General features: G+C 39.7%; 2 protein-coding genes across 3 annotated transcripts in view; one reads left to right on the top strand and one right to left on the bottom strand.

Annotated features, from left to right (window-relative positions):
- Window positions 1-21,434, top strand: part of LOC122399304 (FK506-binding protein 2) — a 104,071-nt gene extending 82,637 nt beyond the window's left edge. The window contains exons 2-4 of one of the 2 annotated variants that reach the window (XM_043399895.1): window positions 10,382-10,545; window positions 15,650-15,774; window positions 18,396-21,434. In XM_043399895.1, the coding sequence (XP_043255830.1) occupies window positions 10,382-10,545; window positions 15,650-15,774; window positions 18,396-18,572 (466 nt within the window). In that variant the 3' untranslated portion in view covers window positions 18,573-21,434. The remainder of the gene's footprint in view (window positions 1-10,381; window positions 10,546-15,649; window positions 15,775-18,395) is intronic. The other variant, XM_043399896.1, reaches the window with a different exon arrangement.
- A 1,329-nt stretch (window positions 21,435-22,763) lies between these two features.
- Window positions 22,764-25,035, bottom strand: part of LOC122399487 (FH1/FH2 domain-containing protein 3) — a 250,892-nt gene continuing 248,620 nt past the window's right edge. The window contains exon 19 of the mRNA XM_043400189.1: window positions 22,764-24,470. Coding sequence (XP_043256124.1) covers window positions 24,397-24,470 — 74 coding nt within the window. The 3' untranslated portion in view covers window positions 22,764-24,396. The remainder of the gene's footprint in view (window positions 24,471-25,035) is intronic.

The raw sequence follows: 25,035 nt of genomic DNA, 5'->3' as shown, positions 1-25,035 counted from the left end.
GGACGTTAAAAATGATGTAATATCGTCCGCGCAAACGGTGTAACCTGTTTAGCGTGCGCCGGCTGACGCTGACCGGCCGTTAATTATTCACCTTTATTTCGTTACGTATCCGCCCTATTTCGAAGCTTTTAAAACGGGGCGGTGAAGGGGGGGGGGAGAGGGGGGACGGTTTCACGGCAATTGACGACCGGCGGTAATGCAATTTCTACGCGTCGCGCAAATACGCGCGATGAAGCGCGTCCCACTTTTACACGCGTTCAATTTTCGTTCGCGCCAACCCTCGACCCTCTCACGCCCTCGCGGACGCTGCTTGAAAATATTTTACGTCACGGATCGGGAGGCTACCGCCTGTATGTTTCCGCGAAACGTAATTTAAGAACGACCGCGCCGTAACGTAGGATAATTGGCGACTCGCCCCCCTTTAATGTTCCTGCGCGACTTAATGTTTATTACGATGACGTGAATGGATTAACTTCGGGAAATACGTTAATGGATTCGATGTAGAATTTCTCTGGGAAAAATTCTGGCGCTCGGAGGCGTTCAATCGAGTTCAAAAAGCTGATATTTCATATTTCTGTTGGCATGGATTTTTAGCTTAAATATCAAGGTTCATGTGTATTCATCTAGCCAATCGATTTTACAATTCGTTTAATAATTATTTTAAGATTTTTAAAACACTCAGCGTTGTAGTTTGTTATTAAATATTGTACAATGTCACGATATTATAAGAGAACGTAAATTCAGCAAGAAAAACCCCACGCAAAAATTACCGCCTGTTGTTCCTCTCTCCATTCTGCCCGCGCGAGCAACTTCTTTCTCTTCGTTAACAACTGGGCGTCCGAAATTCAATTAGCGCGCAAGGAAACAGCGTTCGTATTCACCATCTTCAATTTGCTGATTGTCGTTCCACACGCGAAGCCGTGGGGTTTTAAAATTATTCTCCGCGAAATTTCCCATATTCGCGACTCTTCGATCGACGCGTGATCTGTTCGACGTTAATTACGGAGTCGAAATAAAACGCGACTCACCGGTTCTCCGCCGCGTCCCAGTTTCCTCCCATTCTCCTCTATCCGAGCGTACAAAAGTTTCCCAGAGAGAGAGAGAAAAAAAAAACGAGCAAAAGACGTTCTCGATGACTTGAAAATATTTCGGAGACGTGCAAGGTACTTTATTCCGGAGAACGAGAGAGAAAAAAAGAAAAAGAAACGCGGAACACTTGCCCTCGTTTCCAGCCAATCCATCATACGCTCGAGGACAATGGAGAATCCACCTGGTCCGTTCCGGTCGATCTACACACACGGGGCGAAGAGACTTTCGCGAGAAAAGCGAGCTTTCGCCCCGAAACACGACGGAAGCCGCTTGGCTCTTTATGAAAAGCTCGGGGAGGACCCACCCACGGGTCCCATGAATATACTAGCCGGCCGTGGATGGGTTGTACCGTGCTATCGATACGTAAGAGCGTCAGAAGGGTGCACGTGGACGGGACGTGGGAGGGGGAGGAGGAATAAATTTAAATATCGACGCAGACTCTTTGATATGTTAACAGGGATAGTCGAAGGACGAAGGATAGAGGCCAAAGGCCGAATCGAGAAAACGAAATTCTTTGATAGTGATTTTTCTTTATTTCTTCGACCTTCCACCCGTTTCTACCGTCGTTCTCTCTCTCTTCGTGACTCTTCTACTTTCTCCCCCATATTTCTATCTCCTCCCCCAATCGACTCGAATTTTCGAGCTCTCCTCCATCGGAAATCGTCTATCTCCGCATTATTTCTACCGTCCGCCGTTCCGTTCTTTTATCTTTTCGTTTTCTCTACCCCTCTTCTCTCTCTTTCTCCTTTTCTCTCTCGACGGTTCCGCGTCGCGCTCCCTCCGCCACATTCGTCACACACAGGACGATTTATGTTTTCTGGAACGGCGCGGGGCTCCACCTGTACGCGCGCGAGTATATGCAAATGCCATCGGGGGGAGGAACCCGGTCTGGTTTCCTGTCTGTCTCCCTTCGCGCGCCCTCTCGCCCCTCCCCAATATTTCTCCCTCCGTCGGGCGACATTGTTTCGGTCCCAGCGTCTACTTCCACCGTCCGGAAGTTCGTCAGTTCTTTAATCGAGAAATTAATGGCGGCGTCGAGCGTGTGTGGCGTTGCCTCATTGTCGCCGGGATTTAAAGCGAAATGAATTCGTCGGACGGAACCAAGAGGCGCGCCTGGGCCCTCCGCTTCGAAATTACCCTGGAACGGGCGTTTCCAAGCCCAGACAACCCGTCGATCGTCAACGGTACGTCCGATATTATTTTCCTACCCGTTTATATTCTCTTTTCGAATCCACATAAATTAAAATCGTCGCGACGACTCTCGAAGTATTACTTTGGTGCCCAAAGAAGCGATAAACTTCGTTGCATGGTTATTATTAATTTCTTACATACGTGTAATATGTATAAAGTGTTCTTTTGATTTTTTTTTTAAATATGAAGTCGATCTGAATAATCTTTTAAATCAGCCCCCAAAATATCCCTGAAAATAAGATAAGTTGCCCAAAACAGTGCAGTTAATTAGAAGCAAGATTGCACATTCTTTCGCTATTAAACTCTGACCGTAATCGACCTACATACCTTAAGTAAGTAGTTTCGTGAAACTTGTCTCATTTAATTTCCATGACTTCCTCGATGGAAGCTTCGAGTATACGCGTAGGGCTGAGTATTAATAAATCGATCACCCTTGATGAAGATATGAATCGTTAATCACCAGTTCTCCTGCATCGCGATCTATCCTTAGCATTAATTGGAAAAGCGATGTGTGGTTCAGACACTGCTATCAACGTTTCTCGCAAAAAGGAATTTCTTGTATTTATATTCCGATCTACTTCGTACAGTGATTATGGAAATTGAATATTTGCAGAGTTTTTTACTCGCGAGCGTTATAATTTCAAGCATTACTTTGAAATTATTTTATTAATTGTGGTCCAATTTAGTAATTATCGAAATTAATTTCAAAGTTGCGAGGAAAGACCTTATAAATATTACCTTTCGCTAATAGTAGCTTCAGACTTTTTAAATCATGCTCGTGACTTTTACTGTTACTCGTGTCCGACTACGAGGCGACTTAAACTACTTAGCAGCGTAGCGATAGTTTTTTCCACATCCCCCGAATATTACCTTTCGCGAGAAAAACATGGAGTTCCACTTTTCACCGAGACCTGCGTGATTAAATTTTCATAATGCAGTGAAAAAGAAATGAGACCGGGAAGAATATAAAGGAACCATGCATAAAATAACACGAGTGTTTTTTTTTTTATACTCATTTCCTTCTAAATATTTCCGCGGGAGCTCCATACGTTTCACTCTGCGCTGGCATAAATTTTTAAATGATATTAAAAATTCTACTACCTTAATAGCGTTTCGTTTTTCCGCCATATTTTTCCGTGGATCGCGTAAAGGATTAGCGCGACGATCGTTTGCGGCCGAAAAAGATTTGATGAAATAACGTTGATTCGTTTTGAGGGAGTTATTTAAATTAGTCAACCTTATAGAGTTCTATTTAAGAAAAAGTTACAATTTACACTTTTGTCTATCTCTAACCGTTTTGATACCCAGTATTTCAATTAAATTACTTAAAATCACAATAGTTTCGAATAGAAATAGCAGGAATTGATAAATGTCTCCCATTAGTCGTCCAATCCATTTCGATATTTGTAGTTACCGTGTTTGCGCTTCGATATAAACGAAAAATCACGGTAAAGGATTTTATATTGGTAATATCGACCGTGAAAATTGATGATATTCTACACTGTCTATCGTTTGTAATTTTGTTTTCTCTATCGATGGGATTTAACTATTCTTAACGACGCGACTGACATTTCTCGCGGCGTCATACGCGGAACGTCGCCCGTTGATCTCGTCGATGTCATTCGCAGACTTAAACGCTTCTAATTAAAAGAGAAAACAACAGGTTCGCGGTGAATCAGAAGAGAATTAGGTCGAGCACATTAGCGCTTTTAAAAGCACGGCGTTCCCGTCGTTAACGACGGTTCTATTTACTCAGCCAGCGTGCATGCTTCCATCGAGCGGATCGAATGGAGCGACAGTAAACTCGTTTTTCGACACACTTTTCCCCCCATTCTTATCAGTGTCCCCGCTGTTGCATTCTCACGGTGTTTCGCGGATTCATCAAGAATAATTCTAATTCAGTTTTCCTTTGAATATTTTCGCAAACATCGAGTAACATCGAGGTACGAAGGAAGGTCGTGAGTTTCAGTATCGTAAATCGATATTAACTAGAAGGGATGTTTGATCTGCAGGCGGTACAAAAAATTACAATTATTCGTGACAGTAGCACAGGATTAAAAGATTTTTAAAATCGTGTAATTGATACATATTGATAATAGGATTAAATCAGACGTAAAGAATGAAGATAATATGTGACGCCAGAGTTACGAGGGATTGCAGAGGGTTAACTTGGGATCATCTCGCCAGCTCCGCTCTATATACGCGTTCTCTGTCTCCGGAACAAAGAGACAACATAATCCAGACGAGATTAGAAGTCGTATCACGAATGATTCATGGTCGAAAAAGTGATTATTCGTCGGTTGGAATCGCCACTTGTTCCGCGACTTTTGATCCACCCGTAACCAGTTCAATTTAACGAGTCATGGTTAATTAATTCCAGGGATTCCGCCATTATAGGGAAACGGATAATTCGTAGATGAGTGCTCTCCCGTTGGCGCGTCGTTTGAGATCGTGGAAAATGAAAATAATGAAGCCGGGAAGAAAGGGGCGCGGGCAACAATAAACCAGGGGAGAAAAGAGAAAGTCATAATGGGGCGAAAGGAGGGGAAAGGAAAGGTCACAATGAGAGGGTTCGAGAAAAGAAAAAACCGCAATGGAATAACGGGTACAGCGAGACGCGTTCCGAAAGGGCCCCCGAGTGTCTTCGAACTAATTCCTCGAACTGTCTTTCTCGTTTTCAAATGGAAAAATCGACGAATGAACGATCGTATCGATAATTACGAGATCGTTAATTCGTTGCGCGAACAGTCGAGAAACACAGCGTGATTAAAAACCAACAAATTTCGCGAAATCGAAATCTGAAGAGTAATTGGAATTTTGTACAAACATGACGTTTAATCCAATCCGCGGGTCCAATGTTATTTTTACAAATGATACGGGCTAGTATTCGTTAATTATAGGAAAAATGTTTTCTCGCCCGAGTCACTCGATGAAACGCGTTACACAGAATCGACCCATCGACAGCGGATTTTTAAAAGCAACGCGGTCTGGTTTCACGGTTTTTGACGTTCAACGAAATACGCTGTTGCGAATCTACGGATCGAGATTCATCAGGGAGGGTCAACGAGCTTGTAGTGGAAGCGTATAAGGGTTGTACGCGAGACGAATGAACCATTCTTCTTGTCGGTGGATCAAGGACGAAGACACGAGGGTCGTGGTCGCATGGGACCGAGAAGAAGTGCCGGAAGACGACGACAAGAAGGAGAAACAATTGCTCGGGGACGCCTGACCGACGTGGGATAAAAAATTCCATGATCAACCCCTCGACGAGGTCTTCCGTTCTGCCCGGTATATCCTTTACGTACGAGCACATCGCGGATGGGAAAGTTCTCCACGTATCGCGGTCAGGTCTTTAAATATTCAAATGAAACTTCCGGTATCACCTGCTATGTACAGGATATTGCCCGTTTACCAAGTCCTCTATCCTCTATAGAGTCGGAGTTCGCCGGCGTTTTTCAGCTAAGCGCGAAAAGTTTCGGAAACTGTTCTATCCAGGGACGGGTAGAAATATTGTGTGTCGGGCGAAATGAAGGCGTCGCGGGGCAGACTGATCGCTGTTAATAATAAATGCCCACGCTCCTGAGATTAAGCGGGACGCGACTAGGAGCCGGTGGCCGTCCCTTCCCGGAACAAATTTAAGTCTTAATTTTGTATAGCGAGCGCGTCGAACTCGTTTTTTGCTCGGGGGGTCAATTTCCGCGTTGTCGCCGCCTCGCTGGCCGCGGGTGTGTAATTATTTTAGCGTGGTAAAACTTTTCAGTTGCTGTAAAAACAAAATTTTCACGGAAATTATGGGATGTAATAATTTTAAAATGACCAATACAGCTGAATATTCAAATATGCAATTATTTTATTAAAATTTTTCAGTTGCAATAAAAAAAATAATTTCCGTAAAAATTGGAGGATGTAATAATTTAAAAATGACCAACAGGGCTCAATGTACACTCAGTTTATAATATAGTCCAAATTATGATGATAAATTATATTCAATTTGCCCGCTGTTACCGCGTCATTGGTCGTGGATTTATCATATAATTATTTTACCATGGTAAACTTTCTCAGTTGCAGTAAAAAAAATAATTTCCACAGAAATTGGACAATGTAATAATTTAAAAATGACCACCAGAACTCAATGTACAGTTTACAATTTAGTATATTTCCAAATTGAGGTGGTGGATTAGAGTCTAGAATCGTGATAAATTGCTCGAATTATATTCAATTTACACACTATTATCGCATCACAATTTTACCAGTTAAAAAAATGAATTTCCCCACAGTAAACAATAATTTTTGAACGACGAACAGAGCACAATGTCCAAGCTGTAATCGTGGATTGTAGTCTAGGATAAGTTGCAATTATTATCGAGCCATTTGACGAACAATGGAACACGGCTAAATGCGTTTCTACGTTTCGCGGAATTACTGCGTAAATCCTGACGCGTAGCGGCAAACGTGATCAGCGAAATCGTCGCGTCGTCGGATCTCGAACGGGCGATCTACCGTCGCGATAGTAAAAGCTAGTAATTACAGAGTCCAGTAATAAACCGTCGGCGTCCGAGTCTAGTCGAGAGGCTGTAAAACGTTGCCAGTTAATGAAATAATTAAACGACGCGGCGTCCATTGGTTGACCCTGGAACAGCTTTTGCCGCGGAGCAACGATAACCGATAACCGGAGCTTCTCTCTGACGATGTTTATTGGAGGGAACCGGATTGCAGTCGCTATGGTTGATAGTTTAACTCGTCGTCGATGCACTTTCTCGCGTTCTTAGTTTTAAGAAACGGAATGCTAAAGTAGCTGCGAAGCGGGCACGTAGAAATCATTTTCACTCGACGACAAATTCACTTCTATTCCCGAAAGACCATTCTACATAAATTATTATTGGAGACTTCAAGTTTCTATAAATATGAAAATTAAATATGAAAAGTCTCTGCGAAAGGATTTTTAAAATAGAAGGAAGGTATCAACCATCTTGATTAAACTGCGATTTTCATATTAATATTAAATCGTGACGCGAGTCGCAGACGTATGATTATTTTGAAAAATATATTAGAGATATGAATAAAATCATAAGGCGTACGTGGATACTTCGTGTATCAAATAATATTGACAGAGTCAAAGGAGCGACAAAATGGTCGACGTCGGTGCGGTTGTTTTATGTTCGTAAAAAGGTTTTAATTTTAGAAATTGGAATTTCGAAGGTACAAAGTAACTGAAGAATAATTTGAAATCGTCAACATGGAGAGTTCGTAGTTATTGATATAAGAAGAGTAATATGCAAAATGGATATGTATTCAGTGTATATCAGGAAATGGAAACTTTGTAGCTGTGTACGGAACGGCCAGTATGTTTATTATTTTTCATTAGCTGAAAGCGATTGGAAATATTGATATCGATCCAATTACTATCCGCTGTCATGGACAGCCGGAAATTATTATTTTTACATATAAATCGACGTCGTTCCGGAGTGATACGCGTACACGCGAACATTCAATCGATACTGGTTAGGCAAATTTTTGGGAAGTTACTTTATTACTCGTTTCATAAAACGTCGAACACGATGAAAAGGGATAAAGCTTGCCATTCAATTACTGTTAATACCCGTTTAAAATTGCGTTTGCTCGTAGCGAGTAATACATCAATTTTTTTCTCTGTAAATTCAATCGAAATGTATTCGATTACAATTCTGAAAATAATTTTTAAAAGTGTGTGCTTATGAGAGCACTACGTTCCTAGTTTGTTGCAAGTAATGATAAAAGGAAACTTAATAAAATACTATTAATAATGTATGGAAATATTCAAAATTTAATATCACTATTAATAGTAATGGCACAACACTTAATCAAGTATTATATGCAAAGTATGGAAATATTCAAAATATAATATTATCATTAGTAGTGGAATTATATAATAATAATACAAAAGGTGAATCGGTCTTCTTTAGCTAATAAGATTTGTGTACTTTTTTTTAAACACGAGTGAAAGTTTAAACGAGTTGAAATTGGGACGTTTATCGTGATTCGTGAAAGTATTTTTTGGGGAACAAACGTTGCTCTAAAAAAATTGCAATGGATCCGTTTAAATCACCGTATGCACGAGGGCGTTCGGTTACAACGTGGGTGCACGAAAGTGCATGGAACTTGAAATTCCCCACGTGGCACGGTGTAATTACCCTTACGCAACGTAATTATCCTCGAAACTTCGGTCGCATTATTCTGCACGCTCGACGACACGATGCGAACGGTAACGAGTTGCGTTAGAAGGATTCCGACCAATTGCGTCTCGAGTGCATAATTTGTTTGTTCGTGTGCAAAGAACGCCGATGTAATATTGGGGGTGGATAATAGGACCGTACCAAAATTCCTCAAACCAAATTACGATTCCACTTGGAGTTATTCAGCTTGTCATTTTCAACGAGGAACAAACATTTTGTACGTGTTTTAATAACACGAGTAAACTTCGAATATTTGATTTTAAATAAATACTATATATTTACAAAAAGAATTATTCAGGTGTCTAATACGATAAAACTTAAAGAACCGTGCTTATAGTCTACAATATTTAAGATTATAATTGATAAAAATTAAAAATAAAAATTACGAAATGGTCTTTAAAATTTATAATTTGTAATGTTCGAGCATTCGAATTATTTGTGTCGAACACATAAAAATTCAACAAGACTCCCAGCCTCGAATCTAACGAGCCGACAATCCATCGTACGACGATCGATTAATCCGTAGTTGGTATTCCTGTTCGCGTTCCTTTTATGCAAAATGTTCCTACGCCCCCGTCGATGGGAAGAGCGCGATGAACTCGTTGCGTTTGGCTCGTCAAACGTGAGATATGTAACTAAATATTACGCGACAAATATCACGACTCGATGTACATTGCATTGGTTGCGTAGATCGTGTTGCGGTGGATTTAATCGAGTATCAAAATTGTTAATACCGTTTGCGTTTGTGTTTCACATTATTAATATGTTTAACAACGATTCGATACTCGTTATTGACAATATCTGTATCGTAAAAGTAAGAAAAGTGGATTCAAATATAAATACTACAAATTGTTAGGAATAATGCCTCTTCGTATGTATATTCGCTTAGATCGCGATTAAAATTATTAATTAATTCCATAACTCGTGGTGTTTTAGTCGATCGTATGTAGTTAACAAGACGCTTAAGATACTTGGTACGTCTCAAAATTATTCAATGGGGATCTGTTTGCAGGAGCATGCCCTCGCTGAAATTTCTCTTCAAATTACCATATCGCTGCACAATATTTAACAGCTCCGATAACCAAAGTTGAGCGTTGCTTTAACAGCATTAGAAGGTAGCGCGAAACAGGGTGAAATAAACCAAAATTTCACAGTCAGTTAATTTGCACTTTATTTATTTAAATAATTTCGATCCAACGCTGTCTCTCGACCAGAATTTCCTTTCCACGCTTCTCTTTCCGCCTTCGAGTGTCAGTCAGCCGAGGAACTCGTCAATTTTCGTTTCTGACACTCGTGAAACGATCGACTGGCATACGCGAAACCGATTTTACGAGACTGCGATGAATTGACATTTCCGCGACGCTACTTTTTCCCGCCCAGGAAATATCGACAATAGACAGAGGCGTACGGTGTTTTTCGAACTGTAAGGGTTTGAAATTCGTCAGGATATTATCTTTCTTCCTACTCGAAGAACAGATCACTCTTATTGCGATTTATTTCCACCATCGTTACTTTTATTTACTATTCGTTGGCCTTAACGCCGATAATCGAGGCTTCGTTTTGGTTCACAGCGGTAGAAACGATATTTAAAAAGTAAAATCATCGAAAACCTTCCAATACAAATGGTCGTCGACATTGTGAAGTTTTACATTTTCCGATTCCGGACCGTCGCGAAGCGGTCTTCCGCAATTTCGCTGAAAAACAGAAGCCATGCTGGTCGCGCGAAGTCCTAGAAATATTGGCGATAAAATCGCGCAAAGGAACGAGCCACCGTAGAATTTACTTTTAACAACAAGCTCCTCCCCCGCTGTGTAAAGCAACGATCACGTCGGATCGCGGATCTTCGTCGTAACGGTATTTAAAATGTTCCCGTTTATTGCATGTTTCAGCTTGGACAGAGACGAGCCTTTCGCATTCCAGCTGGGAGTCGGCCAAGTTATTAAAGGCTGGGACCAGGGATTGGTGGATATGTGCGTGGGCGAAAAGAGGAAGCTGACCATACCGCCGGAACTCGGTTATGGAGAGAAGGGAGCCGGAAACGTAATTCCTGGAGGTAAGATTGTTCTTTCGCCGGAGTCTTCTTCCTGTCGACTGTATCTGAAACTCGTTATTTCCGACAATTCCGGCCAGAAATGATCTTTCTCCGCGGATACAATGAACAATTGTTTCGACGAATACGTGAAACAGGGAATACAGCTACTACCACTCGTAATTCGTACGCTGTAATGGTCATTCGCTATAAATGGGGAAAATATTTCGTGCGAATATCCAGAAATAGCTCAGTGTCGTGGTTGTTTGATATAAAAATCACTCTATGTATGAAATTATGCTATCATTATACAATTTTATACGAGTACTTGGAATTAATGAAAGCATCCTTTATTTTATTTTTATGTTCAAAGAAATAAATAATATATTTAGTTTAATAAACAGTTAACGAATTTCGAAAATTAGGGAACACATGTAGAGTAGGATTTTATAATTTAATAATGCATAAAATATTATTAGTATATAAATTGCAAAGATGGCCAGCTTACCTGTTTATTATCATCAATCAGAGTCTTTGTCAGTATGAAATTATGCTATTATTATACAATTTTATATGGGTACTTGGAATGAACGAAAGCATCCTTAATTTTATTTTTATGTTCAAAGAAATGAATAATATATTTAGTAAACAGTGAACAAACTTCAAAAGTTAGATTAAAGATGTAAAGATTTTATAAATTGACGATGCATAAAATGTTATTAATATATAAATTGCAAAGATGGCCAGCTTACCTGTTTATTATCACATATAATATCGTATCGTCGATGAATGACCCGAGTCTTTGTAAATTTTCTCTAAAATCGCGAAAGATTCGAATCTCGGTACGCGACAATGCATATAATTACTCTTTTCCGAATGATCCGCGAGCCCCATCGATACTCTCAGAGGAACGAACGAGGACAGACGACGGATCGATACAAAAGGGATCGTTAGCAACGAAATCGGACTAAAAAAAAAAAAAAAGAAATGCAATTGCACGGAAATCCAATAAAGCGTCAACCATTAAATTGAGCACTGCTATCCCGGCCGGCTCGGTCGGATCAACATCGACGCTTGCGCGCTCATTTTTTCGGGAACTCGCGCGTTAGATAAATCGCGAGCCTCCCTCGAATACGCGTGTATCTTTAAGCGAAAAGTGTTCCACGTTTTATGCAGAGTTTCCCCCTTTGTCTCTGTTTTACTCTTTGGTTCGTCCAACGACTTCCTATATTCGACTGCGATAAACAGATACGATGGTTCGTCGTGTTTATTTTGGGAATTAACGCATCGAAGATTTTGTACATATAATATAGAAATATGTGTATATAATATCACGTATATTATCAAGTGAATTTATATTAGAGCGTATTACTTTGAATTCGCGCATTTAACACTAGATTTACGGAAGTCATCAATTTGACGGATGTCAGATTATTTTTTAACAACTTATTTTAAATTTGTTTGATGCAATGACATGAATACATGTTCTAATTAAAAGAAAAATCGTATTTCAAGGTAATCGTCAACATGAAAAATAATGAAAATCATAACTATTCAACCTGATATAAAATCACAGAATTACAAACCTCGAGGTCGATTGTTGTAAAAAGAGAAATAGAAATCACGGATCGTATTACTAATATAAAATAAAATATAAACGATAAAACCAATGAAAAACTAAAAAGAACGATGGAATTGTAAAAATATTATATCTCGTGGAATTAATAGGATTCATAAAATGAAAAATTAAATAAAATTACATCGAACCTTTCCATAATCAGCAGAGAGATATACTGTTTTTCGCAAAGTTTCTCAAGGAATCCACGGACATTAGGAAGAAGTTTTCGCGCCGTTGTTCTGTCACAATGCTGTCTGCGGTTCTTTCTTGCGGAAGAACGTGTAATGAGAAGTTACAATGTTCGAGGGCTTTGCAGCGCGTAGCGAGGTAAACGCGGTTTACGCGTTTTATGGTTAATTAACTTCTTCAACGGGCAAGATGGGTTAACTCTCGTCCCTTCCGCGAAAAGTATTCGCGACGTTCTCGCCTTCCCTGCAATATTTGTCGGAGTACGTTAGTTAATCTGCACGGAATATTTCAACGTATCCGTAATTCATCCTTATCTCTTCCTCTCTGAAAATAATTATGCACTTAAGAGATTAGAGAAACATGGATGTTTTAAAATTTTCCGACACGACATGGATCCGGTAAATTCGAAGGAATTTGCGTTTCCTTTGTGCCATAAAATATTATTTTAATAATATCAAATCGATATGTCCGTACCTTTTAATTTTACAATTTAATATTTCAAAGAGTGCTTCAGGCTAATTATCAGAAATTATTGGTATTCGTATACCATTAATTACAATTCACGTTTGAAAGTTTGATCGATGGGTTCTATGTGTCGAACGGACGGACACGATAATAGAATTCATTTATTTGAAGCATATTTTCTATAGTTAAGGAAGCGTGGCGCGAGTTTTCATCGCCAGGTGAATATTAAAGCAGGGCGAAACGATGTTGTTACGAAGAGCTTAATAAGAAAATAACGAGTTTCATGATCCTATTATGAGAGAACTTGTTCTTTAACTTTCCCCGCATTGATCGTTGGCTATCAACTCCGCGATACACGGTGTCCAGTACCGGAAGTTATAACCGAGAAAAATGGTACTATGCGTCTAAAAATAAAGCGAATGCACGTTGACAGTATCGACCAGTTTGATGAAATTCGCGTGCTCCAAATAATTTCGAGATTACGTTTCTCGAAGTAATTTTATTTTACACATCGTGAAACACCTTGTAAATTTCTTTAGGCTGATCCAAAATGGTATTCAATTTATTTTAATATCAACAAGCTGATTCTTCAGCGCGAAACGAGTAATTTCATCGGAAATTACGAGTCTTTCCGCGGGAATAAATTAAACGTACGGTGGCCAGCACCCTTTTAAACGCAGATTATTTCGAATTGCACGATCGTCTGCCGTTCGTCTTTCTCGCGGAACAATGGAATGATTAACTTCCCCGTTATTTCGCTGCTTTCCCAGTTCCGTATAACATTAACTCCTATCTATGCTCTCTCCGGAGGCTGAAACAGTGCGCCCCGACGCAGCGCGGAGGACAACGAACCGGGGTAGAAGCATTTCGGGGTCCCAGAGATCGAGCACGAAACGGTTTCCTTCGGATAACGGGGGGAAAAGTGGCGGTTAGAGGGAGGAAGGGGGTAGGAAATTGCGTAGAAAGAAAAGGAATTTGATTCCATCTGTCGTCGATGTTGCGGCTACCCGAGAACGAAAAACTTTCCTCGTGTTTACCCCCGCGTTTCGCCGTTCAATTTCCACGGAAAATGAGTCTGGCCGCCGGATGGAAAACCATTGTCCGACCTATTAGTTACGCTCGTTTATGCGGCGAATAATTGATCGGGAATATTTTATTAGGGCCGGTTTAGTCGCGATGGGACCGTTCGTAATTGATATAGCACGTGTACCTATACACTCGAGTGCCCCGCGTGCGCGTAATTTGCTAAATTTCATGGAAATTCATTATCAGCCGCTAACTAACCGAACCGATATATCGTGAATAAATGTTCTTGGTAAACTTTCGACGTTTTCGAGGGTGTCGTTTAATTATTTTTTCAATTTGACGCTCCTAAAAATCGTGAAAAGACAGAAAATAAATACGAACTTGATCATTGTTTATATTTAAGTTGAGGTAACTATATTTAGAAGACTGGAAAACGTGAATGTTAAGGTTCTGTTTTTAATTTGGTGTTACACATGTGGAATATGGAATAATGAAATTGAACACACCTTTCTTTTTTTCTCTAAGAAAGCTTTTACGTCTGTAATGTCGATTAAGGTGTATTTTTATTGATGATATTTCTGAAAAATCCGGGTACTGCCCTGATTAAACTCGACCATACGATTTTTTATTTAGTCGTTCGCCTCATAAACTATGTTTTCCCGTTAATCAGAGTGGCTGAAATGCAGTTCGTGAGTCAAAAGTACGATTGTTGAAATACCCTGTCCAGCAAATATTTTTCAATTGTCACAGTGATGCTGAAAATTTCTAATAATTGAGTCCAGCTGTAGTATTTAAATGGATTTCGCCTATATTTATATTATCAACTAACGAACAAAGCATAATCTACAACGCGAATTAAACTACCAACGAATATTTCAGCGTGCTCGTTCATAATGCATAACTTTAATGCAGCATCTAACATTTATCGCGTCGTACTATATTTATACAAAATTAACGAACGCGTTGCCAGCGTTACAATGTGTATTTAAATAATCGCGTTTCACGGCATTTATCGATATAGTTATCACTTTCTAATATTTCGAGGATTTTTCATGGATTTAAGAATACGAACTTGCATTCACGTTTTAGATGAAAATTTCATTAGAATTAGAATAGCTCTCTCGCGATTTTAATTATTTATGGTCGAATCAAATGTCAAGAAAGTTCCACAGAAACTATCACAGCTATTTTCTCTCGTCGATTGTTCGACCAAAAATAGCAGTGATTTGTAGTAAATGTCAGCGGCGAGAAGCCCGTCATATGTCATCGACGAAGGAACGAAATATGGGACCGATTTTCGTCGAGCTGAAGTGCACAGATAGTCGACGAGGAAATAATAGAAAACTCATGGTCATCGTCTTTCATCAATAATGACAGAGACGTATTGGATGTTCGTTGGGTTTCGAGCAATCGATCTGATTATCGCGTGTCACCTGCTTTCGGGATCAGTAAAATATAATGAAAAATCAGGATGCTTGGGAAAACGTTCCATCGATATTTCTGGAGAATCTTCGTGTATATTTAAACCAATGGGATGTATATTTTTAGAAATGCATTTCGTTAAACTTTAATGTCCAGCGTATTAAAATAAATGCCTCACTTAGAAACTAAATATCGGGGACAGGAATTTTGTTAAAAGTCGAAAGTAACTCTTTTAATCGTCTATAAAATTCCACGACGCTAGTAACTTAAAAGATAAATATATCTGCGTTGAAATTAAATATATTCTACATTTTATAGGTAAATCAAGCGTTTGAATTGTCTGAGAAAACTTCGATTGGACCCGTAGAAGGGTAGATGTTTGACAAAATTTAATGTTTCTGATTCCAGGTGCTACTTTGTTGTTCGACGTTGAGCTGATCAACATCAGCGACTCACCGCCAACCGCGAACGTGTTCAAAGAAATCGACAGCGACCAGGACAACCAGTTGTCTCGCGAGGAGGTGAGAGCAATGGCAAGATCACTTTTAATTTCTTTTTAAGGGTCATCCGTGGTGGTGATTGTAAAACAAACGTAGATCGAACAAAGCTTCTAACAAGTATTGTGTAGTTTTGCAAATTAAATTATTCGTATCGTAATGTTTAAAAAAAGTGTTTAATACTTTTAATCGCAGCCATGCACGACTAATTTTAACTAACAAGTTTGTACATAAATTGTAAGTAATATTTACAGACGCCAAATTTGAAATTTATAAGACCCTGGGAAATTAAATTACAAAGTTTTCTGTAACTTTGACATAGCATGAATCAACATATTTATCGTATTTTTTTTTGCATTCGAAAGATCAATGGCGGTGCAAATTTTTAATCAAAGCGAAACTGCTATCCAGCAAATCCCTCGCGGTACAATTTCTGTCGTTTTTAAATACCTGTATGTAACCTTTTCGCTAGATATTCACTTTGACAATTTGTTTCGTTCATCTCAACATTTTTTTACGGATCAAAAAGCGGCCCAATCACAACAGTAGTCTCTACCAGGTTTATCTCTTGCACACCAGTGCGAGGGATTAACATTTATAGATTTTGCACACAACGGAGAGAGCTGTATTTCGGTACATTTTACGTTTTTTTTTTAACTATAACGAACAACGCGATCCAGTATCTCTTTTTTTTTTGGTACCAATGTACCACATCGTGATCCATTCATCTTAATCACTATCAAATATCGCACATTTGACAAACTTTTATTCGAAAACATGTCCTGCATCGGCATAAATAACAGGAAAATTGTCACGATTAATATTATTCTTTTCGAAAGATATTCAAGGGAAATATTCAACAGGAAACGTATATTTAAATTTACGAGCAACGCGAAGTTCCAATGCAGACCGGTTAGGAAGTTTCAAATGGACGTTTATGAAATTCATTCGGGATAAAATATTACAAATATAAGGGAAACAGAAAAATTAATTTGGCAGATTTTACAGCAATGTTTCGAATTAAAACAATTTTCCTTATTTATTTGAGTACTCACTGTTATTAAACATTTTCCAAAAGAATTTTATAATTAGTCACATCTCAAAGAGTGATGCATGAATCAATTAATGGGGTGGAAAGAACAAAAGAAATTATTTAAACATGCAGATACAACATTCACTCGTAACTAAAGTATACTCAAAGAAAGTTAATAAAATATAAGATATACAAAAATTTAGATATTAATTAATTACACTCTAGCTGATCGAATAAGATTAAAATTACTTCTCGAATCTTGATAGTTTTAGTCTACGATATCATAGCCCAATTTTTGTAATTATGTTCGAAATCTCCAGTTTGTCAGTGTCTGTATCAGCTTCGTTTATGTATTGTCGATACCAGAATGACTGCTTTATTCTGCTTAGAGGTGCAGGAAATTGAATTAATGTTTTGTATTTGTATGTAACTGGAAATACTCTCTAGTGCAAGCTTTACTCCAAAATCTTTGAATACAGTTAATAATATTTCATAAATGTAAGTTTTTCTATATAACTTAACACTAGATTTACGGAAGCGTAAATAGAACTCGTAAATATTATTTGTTAGAAATTTATATTAAATCTCGTCGATACCTCCGGCGTTCGCCAACAGAGGGCTGCGCTTAACGCGTTTCTCACAAGTGCTCGATCGTCTACCTATTTCTATATACACTCCTGGACCAACCATTCAGTGTCTTATATACTCTAATTAAAAGAAACCTTATATTTTAATAAAATCAACATATACGAGCAAAATCAATATCCGTAAGTCCATAATCTGGTGTTAAGATTTAAGAGGGAAGCTTCATGGTGAAATGGTAAAACGAAAAGCGATATTTGACAATTTTTTTACAACATTTTCGCCACTTTCCACATATATTCTTTAACATTTCAAAATACAAACATTTTTTTTTCGTTACGTTTTATCGACCTTGGATGAAATAATAAATGTTATTCCTTATATGCAGTCTAGCATCCTTTTCCTCTGATCTAGAATAAAAAATCGAATGAAATTTTGTCTATAATACTACTACGCGTCGCAAGAACTAACATCCCTCATAATAATAATTATTTAAACTATGTTTATTGCACAATTAAATTAGAAATTTATTGCAAGAATCATTTTTTTGTGTTTGGAGCAAAATTTTGCATTTTTTAAGGACCATAATAGTCTAGTACCATGACGAACTAATAATACTAGGCTGCACATAACGAATAACTTTACTATTTCATCTAAAGTCGACAGAACCTGACGAAAAAAAATATTTCCATCTTGAAGTGTTACCAGCAGCTCCCAACGCTTTTAAGTGTTTTATTTGAAATTTACCTGTTAAAATATCTGTTTTATTTACACTGTTGTTGCATTTTGTAACTTTCAAGTGTACGATATCTCTTTGGTTTGGACTTGAAAAAATGTCGAGTGAGATAAAAATTGACGTCGAATCACGCTCGACATATGAGTGCAAAGGGTTAAAGAATGCACGTGAAAAGTGGCCGAAAAGTTAAAAAAATCGTGAAACAGCGCTTCTCGTTTGACCATTTTGACCAGGGAATGGGATCTGGTCCCCGAGAAGCAGCCCAGGTCGCTCCGAGACTGAAATATCTCTGTTCGTTTTGCGCAGGTGAGCCAGTACCTGAGAAAGCAGGTGGTCGAGGCGGAGCAGGGCAGCGAGGAGGTGAAAAAGCTGCTGGCCGACAACGACAAGTTCGTGGAGGAGATATTCCAGCACGAGGACAAGGACAAGAACGGCTTCATATCCCACGACGAGTTCAGTGGGCCGAAGCACGACGAGCTTTGAAGTCTTCGTGCCGCGTCGCCGCGTCTCCGAGCATCGCGTCGCCGACGGCGTCGTGGCTCGCGCCACCACGTGTTCACTTCCGCGGGGAATCGCCTCCTCGAGTCCTGTCTGGTCCGCGGGCACCATTGAGAACACGCTCGATTGGCCCCCACGACCGATCGATCGTTTCGTCTGCTGCGCCGTGCACGCGGATCCCTCCGAATCTCGAGGAACAAGCTGGGGAAGCCGAGGAACGCGGACGAGAGAACCGGGAACGCCGGAACCACCCTCTTCTTCGCCCGGGGAATTTCTCTCGCGAAAGGAGGACACTGGGCCAATACCGATCACGAACGAATTCCGGAAAAGTGTCCAGGAGTTTCGATCCAACGGATGCTGGGAACGGGGGAACGCGCGCTCTTTCCAGGGATTCCTCCGCGAATGGGAAATTTCATCGATCGCGAGACCGAACTAAGAGCCGGGAGCTTGAGAGTCGAAGATATCGTCGAGTTTCGTGTGCCCAGGGCACCGCTGAGCCCTGAAAAGCACCGCTGAAAAGCTTCTTGCTCGATAGAGAACGCGTTGCTCGATTCTTTCGATATATTCGTTATCGTCTGGGGAAGGAGCGGAAATTAGAGCTCAGATTATCGTTTTTCCGTCGTGATAGAGTCGTTGGGAAAGCATCGGCCAACAGGGAGACAATCGAAGAGTGATCGATCGCGCATGCATGCTTCCATGTAGCCTTTTTATCGCCTCGTAGAGATTGTTGCGTGACTGAAAGTGGATTGTGTGGGTTTAAGAGCTTGTACTCGACGGTAGAGGTTTGGTAGAGATGATAAAAAAGATTATTATAGTGTGCATGGAATATGCCTTTTACCGTCTTGATCGAAACTACGATGTTCAGTCGAACGAGGGATGGTAAAAAGCACTATAGTTAATCGTTGGCTGGGTAGAGAAGTTTTCACAGGTTCATGCTACACGGGAGTTTGCGTCCTCAACATTTATCATTTTGGACGATTCGTCGAAACACAAAAGAATATCATTTTTCTTACGTACGATTTTCGAGAAACAATTTTCTACATTTATACCCATATTTCTGACAAGGAATATTCGCAAACGGTCCGGCTTCGATTTTGATGAAACTTTGGTGGTTTCACCCCTTAAACTCGAGTCACCGCAGCTAAAAAAAAATACGTATCTATTATTTTTGGCTGCTTTATAAGTATACAAAGTTTCATCAGAATCGAAGCTGGACCGTTCGCGAAAATTCTATTCTATTTCTATTACGCGAAAGGAAAAGTTTGGCGTACTTTTTTTTGGTAATCGTGTGCAGCAGTACAAATATAACACCAGTGTTCTATCCAAACCACAAGGAATAATTTTTGTTTCCTGTTTGCGTTATCATGCGAACTCGTGATATCACTATTCTATTAGCACTTTGCAAATTATAGAATATTTTATTTTTATTCTACAGGTGTATCTGTATTGTAACAACTTGTATTCGAAAAAATGGCGCAGACAGTTGATTGTGCTTGTATTTCGATTATATTATTAACGTATAAATTAACATTTATATTTGAATTTAGTGCAACGTCTGAAACTCTCATAAATCCTTTCCATACCCGAGATCCATATCGTTCCTGTAGTCTTCTTGGGAATGGTAAATATTTCAACATCTTTTAATGGCGCTGGACAATGTTGAAATATGGTTATAAATGTATAAAATTATTTTGCAAAGTTACATCGAAAACACGAATAAATGTGAAAACTTTAAGGGCTGATTTCACCCTTTCAAAGTGGAACGTTTGTACAAAGTTTTATTCAAATCGGAATTTCCCTTTCAAGGGACGTACAGTAATGATTCTTAAAATGAACCCCTATATTCGTAAATTGAACATTCGAACATCGACAGAAGACAAACTCCGTTCATCTTAAGAATCATTATCCTCGAAAACCGCCAGCAATCGTGGATCTCGATCAAAGGATCCGCTCGAAGTTATCGAAAACGCTAATGCAAACACTCGTGTGCGCCGTGGCTGGTGCAAACCCATTCCTGCTCGATAAAAGGCCTATCTATCCTCTGCTGAAGTATCTCGCGCGAGGGAAAGTCGATAATCCGAGCAAGGACCGATAGCGGAAGAAGAGGAACAAAGAACAAAACGAAACGACGAAGTTCTCTCGATGCCCCTAACGGTTTCCGGTCAGAGACAGAGTTTTTCATCCGAACGCGTCACGGAAAACATGTACATTTACGGAAGATGGAAAAAACATTCGCGCGTCGAATGATCGAACAACGAGGACGAGCGCGCATCCGTTCCGAGTGATTGAAATCCTGGCGCGAAGCGAGGCTGTTCTAACGTAATATAATTATACAAATATAGATAGAAACAGACAAGGAGAAAATGTGCGATAAAGTATATATGCGAGAGACAGAGAAAAAGGGAGGGAGAGAAAGAGTGGTTTTTCTACACGACTATAGATGTTAGCATTAATTAAGCGCATCGGCGTAACGGTGCTAAAATGGAATCACGCGCGAAAACGTTCTGTCCCTCTATCGAAAGCTTCTTCCTTTTCATCCCCCTTTGAGTCCCCCCCCCTCAGAACGTCCCTTTTGCACCAGCAGCCAAAAACCTCACACTCGCACTCACATCCCCCCCCCCACCCACCCCCCACTCCCACCGGCATTCTCAGGCCGCGAATTTCACGCGAGAGACGTATCCAGGACCGGAGTAGGATCGCACGAGGAAGGTGCAATCTCGAGGATGCGTGGTGGAGATGAACGGCGATCGCATCGACGCGATTCTTCTTTCCCACGATCGCCGCCTATCATTATTACACTTTTTAACTGATACGTTTTTATTACTACATTATATTGTATGTCGTTAAAGTTGGACGAAGGTTAATAATAAATCGTGTGTCTCGTGCACAGTTTGTTATATAACACGGCTTGTTTTATTCGCGCGACGCTCGAACCCATCCCCCCCACGTCCCCGCAGAGTAAGCGTCGCCGGGTCTCTAATTTGAACGCGTCTCGCAGATTTACTACCTGGTTTACGAGTTGTTTACGACATTAACGCTAAAGGCAACGGAACTGATTTTTCGACCTAATGATTCTGTCAATTATGACATTCAATTTTTTTGTATTCGTGAAATTAATTTTAAATTATTTTGCGTTTAGGATTTTTTTTTTATTACGGAGAATCGGGTACAGGTAGGTTTTCTAAAAGAACTAGAAGCCATGATTGTCGGTTTGTCAAAATCCTTGAAAATGAAAGAAATATCCGTGAAATTTTAAGTAGTTAAGGATTTTTTAAACATCAGGTGTAGCATTGAATTGTCTAATATTTCTATATTTCACTCGACAGTTTCAAGGGATTTTCTCCGGGTAAAAAAAGAGCCAAAAAATACTTTTCAAATTCTTTATAGGAAAAGAAATCAAACTTACATCTTGCAGTCCAAGGCGTAGTTTCCGTGTCCGGAGGTCCAATATTTTTATTCTGTTTCTGCTGTTGCGAGTTCTAATTTTACTGCTTTTTTATTTTCGAATATTTTATTTTTTTAACGAAAATAAAATAGTATATCAACTATAACAATTTTTTATATTTACTTTGACGCTATATACTTAAAGAAGTTTTAGCAATTCCTATTGACTCTACGACTGGTGTCCAATAAAATTGGATTATAAAGTGTTTATTTAAGCATTTTTAAAATTCCGTTTCAAGGGTGTTTTATCTCCCATTCGATGAAAATTAAAAAATTTTCGCAGTTTGCAAATTTTCTGTAGGAAGTTAACTAAGTATGCACGTTTAGAGTAAAATCATTGAGTATTTTTGTAAAGATTTTTAAAATGCATGTTTTAAGAAAATATCTTACTAATAAACTTCAAAACACAACTTTCTCTAGATACAATGCAAAAATTAGAAGTACGTTGCCTCGTTTAGGGTCGAAGAACATTTTCTTGTATCGTTTTAAATGTTCTCGGTCGCAGAAATTGACTTCTTTCTGAAAGTCGGCGCCTTTGTAAACGTTTGGAAACCGTCGCCTTAAAGGGATCGAGTATTCCTCGTTTCCGTAGCTGAACGAATGCATACAATGCACACTTACCTGGTATTACCGCGTATTTTCCAATACCCGACGCGTCGATCGTACGAGAGCACTTCCTGCAAACGGAACGGGATAGAGAACGAAGGGGGGTGAAAACACACACAGAATCAATGATGATACACTGCTGCTGCTCGCAATTTTATTTGAAGAATCATTTACCGCAGAAACTTACAATGATCTCGCGTACGCGAGGGCACGCTACGCGATTAATAAGGTGATGATTAAGTTAATTAAGTTGCTCCTCCCGTCGAACGAATCACACCGGTTTTACAAATTCTCGTCGTATGGGTGTCGAGATTCGCTACGTACGCGTCGGACAGATGATTCGTAGATTCGCGAACTCGACTGTTATTTTGCGTTACAATTGTACGAAAAAATATGGATCCACGCGGGCAACAGTCGCTTCCCGCGATACGTTTGCTCGATCTCGTTCGTGGTTTCTCTATCGTCGTTAAAAGAATTCGGATCACTCGTCGACGAGGCACACGTTTGCACGTCTCTGTCGTTCGTGCTTTTCTCGAGAAGTCAAGAAGAAATTGAAATTTTCATTTCATGCAACATGCAGGAGGGAATCGCCTGAAAAATGCTTTCCATCCGCGCGTGCGAGCATTTATTACTACGGAACCTGTCGCCGCGGAAGACGCATCCGAAAAAGTTTCTCTTGTTTTCGTTTATTTTCTTCTCTTTTTTTTCTTTTTGTCGCGGAAGATGAAGAGGATATAAGTTTCAAAGTTGTCGCGACGCGGAACGCTGACCCGTAAGCTCGTCTCCGTAGCCCACAGGCTGCCAGAAGTCGCCTCGCAACGAGATTTGGCGAATAAGTCGCCTGACTGATCGTCGCGTACACTTCCTTTTTCTTTCATCTTCCGTCAACAATATTGCGCGACTGCAGGGAACGGAATTTAACGCTCAAAGTATATTTCCTACGACTACGACGTCGACTATGATAGAATAAATACGTCCGCTCGTCTGTCGCTAAATATTATATCTCCGGTAAAAAAAACGGAGATGGAATTTTTTTCGAAAGACACGAAATAATTGAACTCTGAAAGTACAGTTTTTCCATCGATTTTAAAACTATTTCTTGTATTCCGTCGCTCGGTCGTATCGGACACGCGTTCAATTTTTATGGTTGCTGATCACGCACAAATTTCTATACACAAATATCGAAAATATCTCGTTGAAAATTCAACCGAAATTCCACGAATCGTGGAAACGATAGATCCATCGGTTTCATTATTCGCTTGTACTTCGTATTATTCTCGAATATTTTACTTTAGTAACTAATCGAACGTTTGTCTGATCTGAATCCAATCCGATCGAGCAAAAACTAGTTATACGTAACTTCATTTAATTATCAGAATAGCGTACTATTTTTAAAGGATGAACGACAGAGCGCGTATCGACGGTGAAAGATAGAAGGAAAGGCCTCGAGTTTCGTCTCACGACGGATTTGATAAAATCTACAGCTTCCTGCCAGCGTGCAGAAAGATCGATCGAAATATATATATGTATATATATGTATGTGTATGTATATATAATTCTTTTAACGTATAACCTTGGTGTATCTCCGCGATTCCTTGGAAGGGTTGTTTCATCGTGTTACGGTCGTACGGGTTGCGCCTACGTCAAATCGCGATGTCCTGGCCGTGTCATCAACGTTCGATCAGAGCTTCGATGATCGTCTGCTGGCTATCCTCATTTTCTCACGGACGAGTTTAACGGTGTTCGAGTTTTATCACAGTCAGTAACCCTTGATGTAGGCGGCGATGTGCTTCTTCTCCTCTTCCGAGAGGCCGTTCTTTAGCGTTCTACGCACTGCACAATACACGTGATTGATATTTACTACGAAACGAAATCAACGTAAGCACAATAGAAATCGACGCAAGTTGCAAGCAATACCGGAAAACGTGAACATTTCGTATTTTGGGAAGTGTTTTATGTAGCACGATATGTTAACCAAGCAAGAGGAAACGATAAGGTTCAAGATACAAGGCTGTTTCAGTAAATTATCTAATTTTGTCTAACTCCGAACTAGACAGACTCTCGATACTCCGGCTCCCATGAACCTAGAAAAAAACAGTAACATTTCGAGCGTTAAAAATTCTCCAAATACGAATTGTTCAACGACGTTCAGGAAATGTATTAGCGAAACACGTCACTCGGAAGTAGTCATGCAAAAACAGGTTTGCATGCGATAGAGTTGAAAAGAACGACAGACAATTAAGCATAATTATTGTTGCGGTTATCTACACGACTAATCTAAGGCACGTCAGTTTGTTCGAGATCCTATCTCGCCGTGTTCGTTCGGGATACATTGTTTAATAGACGCAAACTTATAGCAGTGGGAACGGCTGGTAATTAACAGGATCTATATGTACCC

This window comes from Colletes gigas, unplaced genomic scaffold (assembly GCF_013123115.1).
Source record: "Colletes gigas isolate AHSC1104 unplaced genomic scaffold, ASM1312311v1 Colletes_gigas_Sc00013, whole genome shotgun sequence".
NCBI lineage: Eukaryota > Metazoa > Arthropoda > Insecta > Hymenoptera > Colletidae > Colletes > Colletes gigas.
The sequence above is the reverse complement of the archived record's forward strand: the minus strand, read 5'-3'. Positions and strand labels throughout refer to the sequence as shown.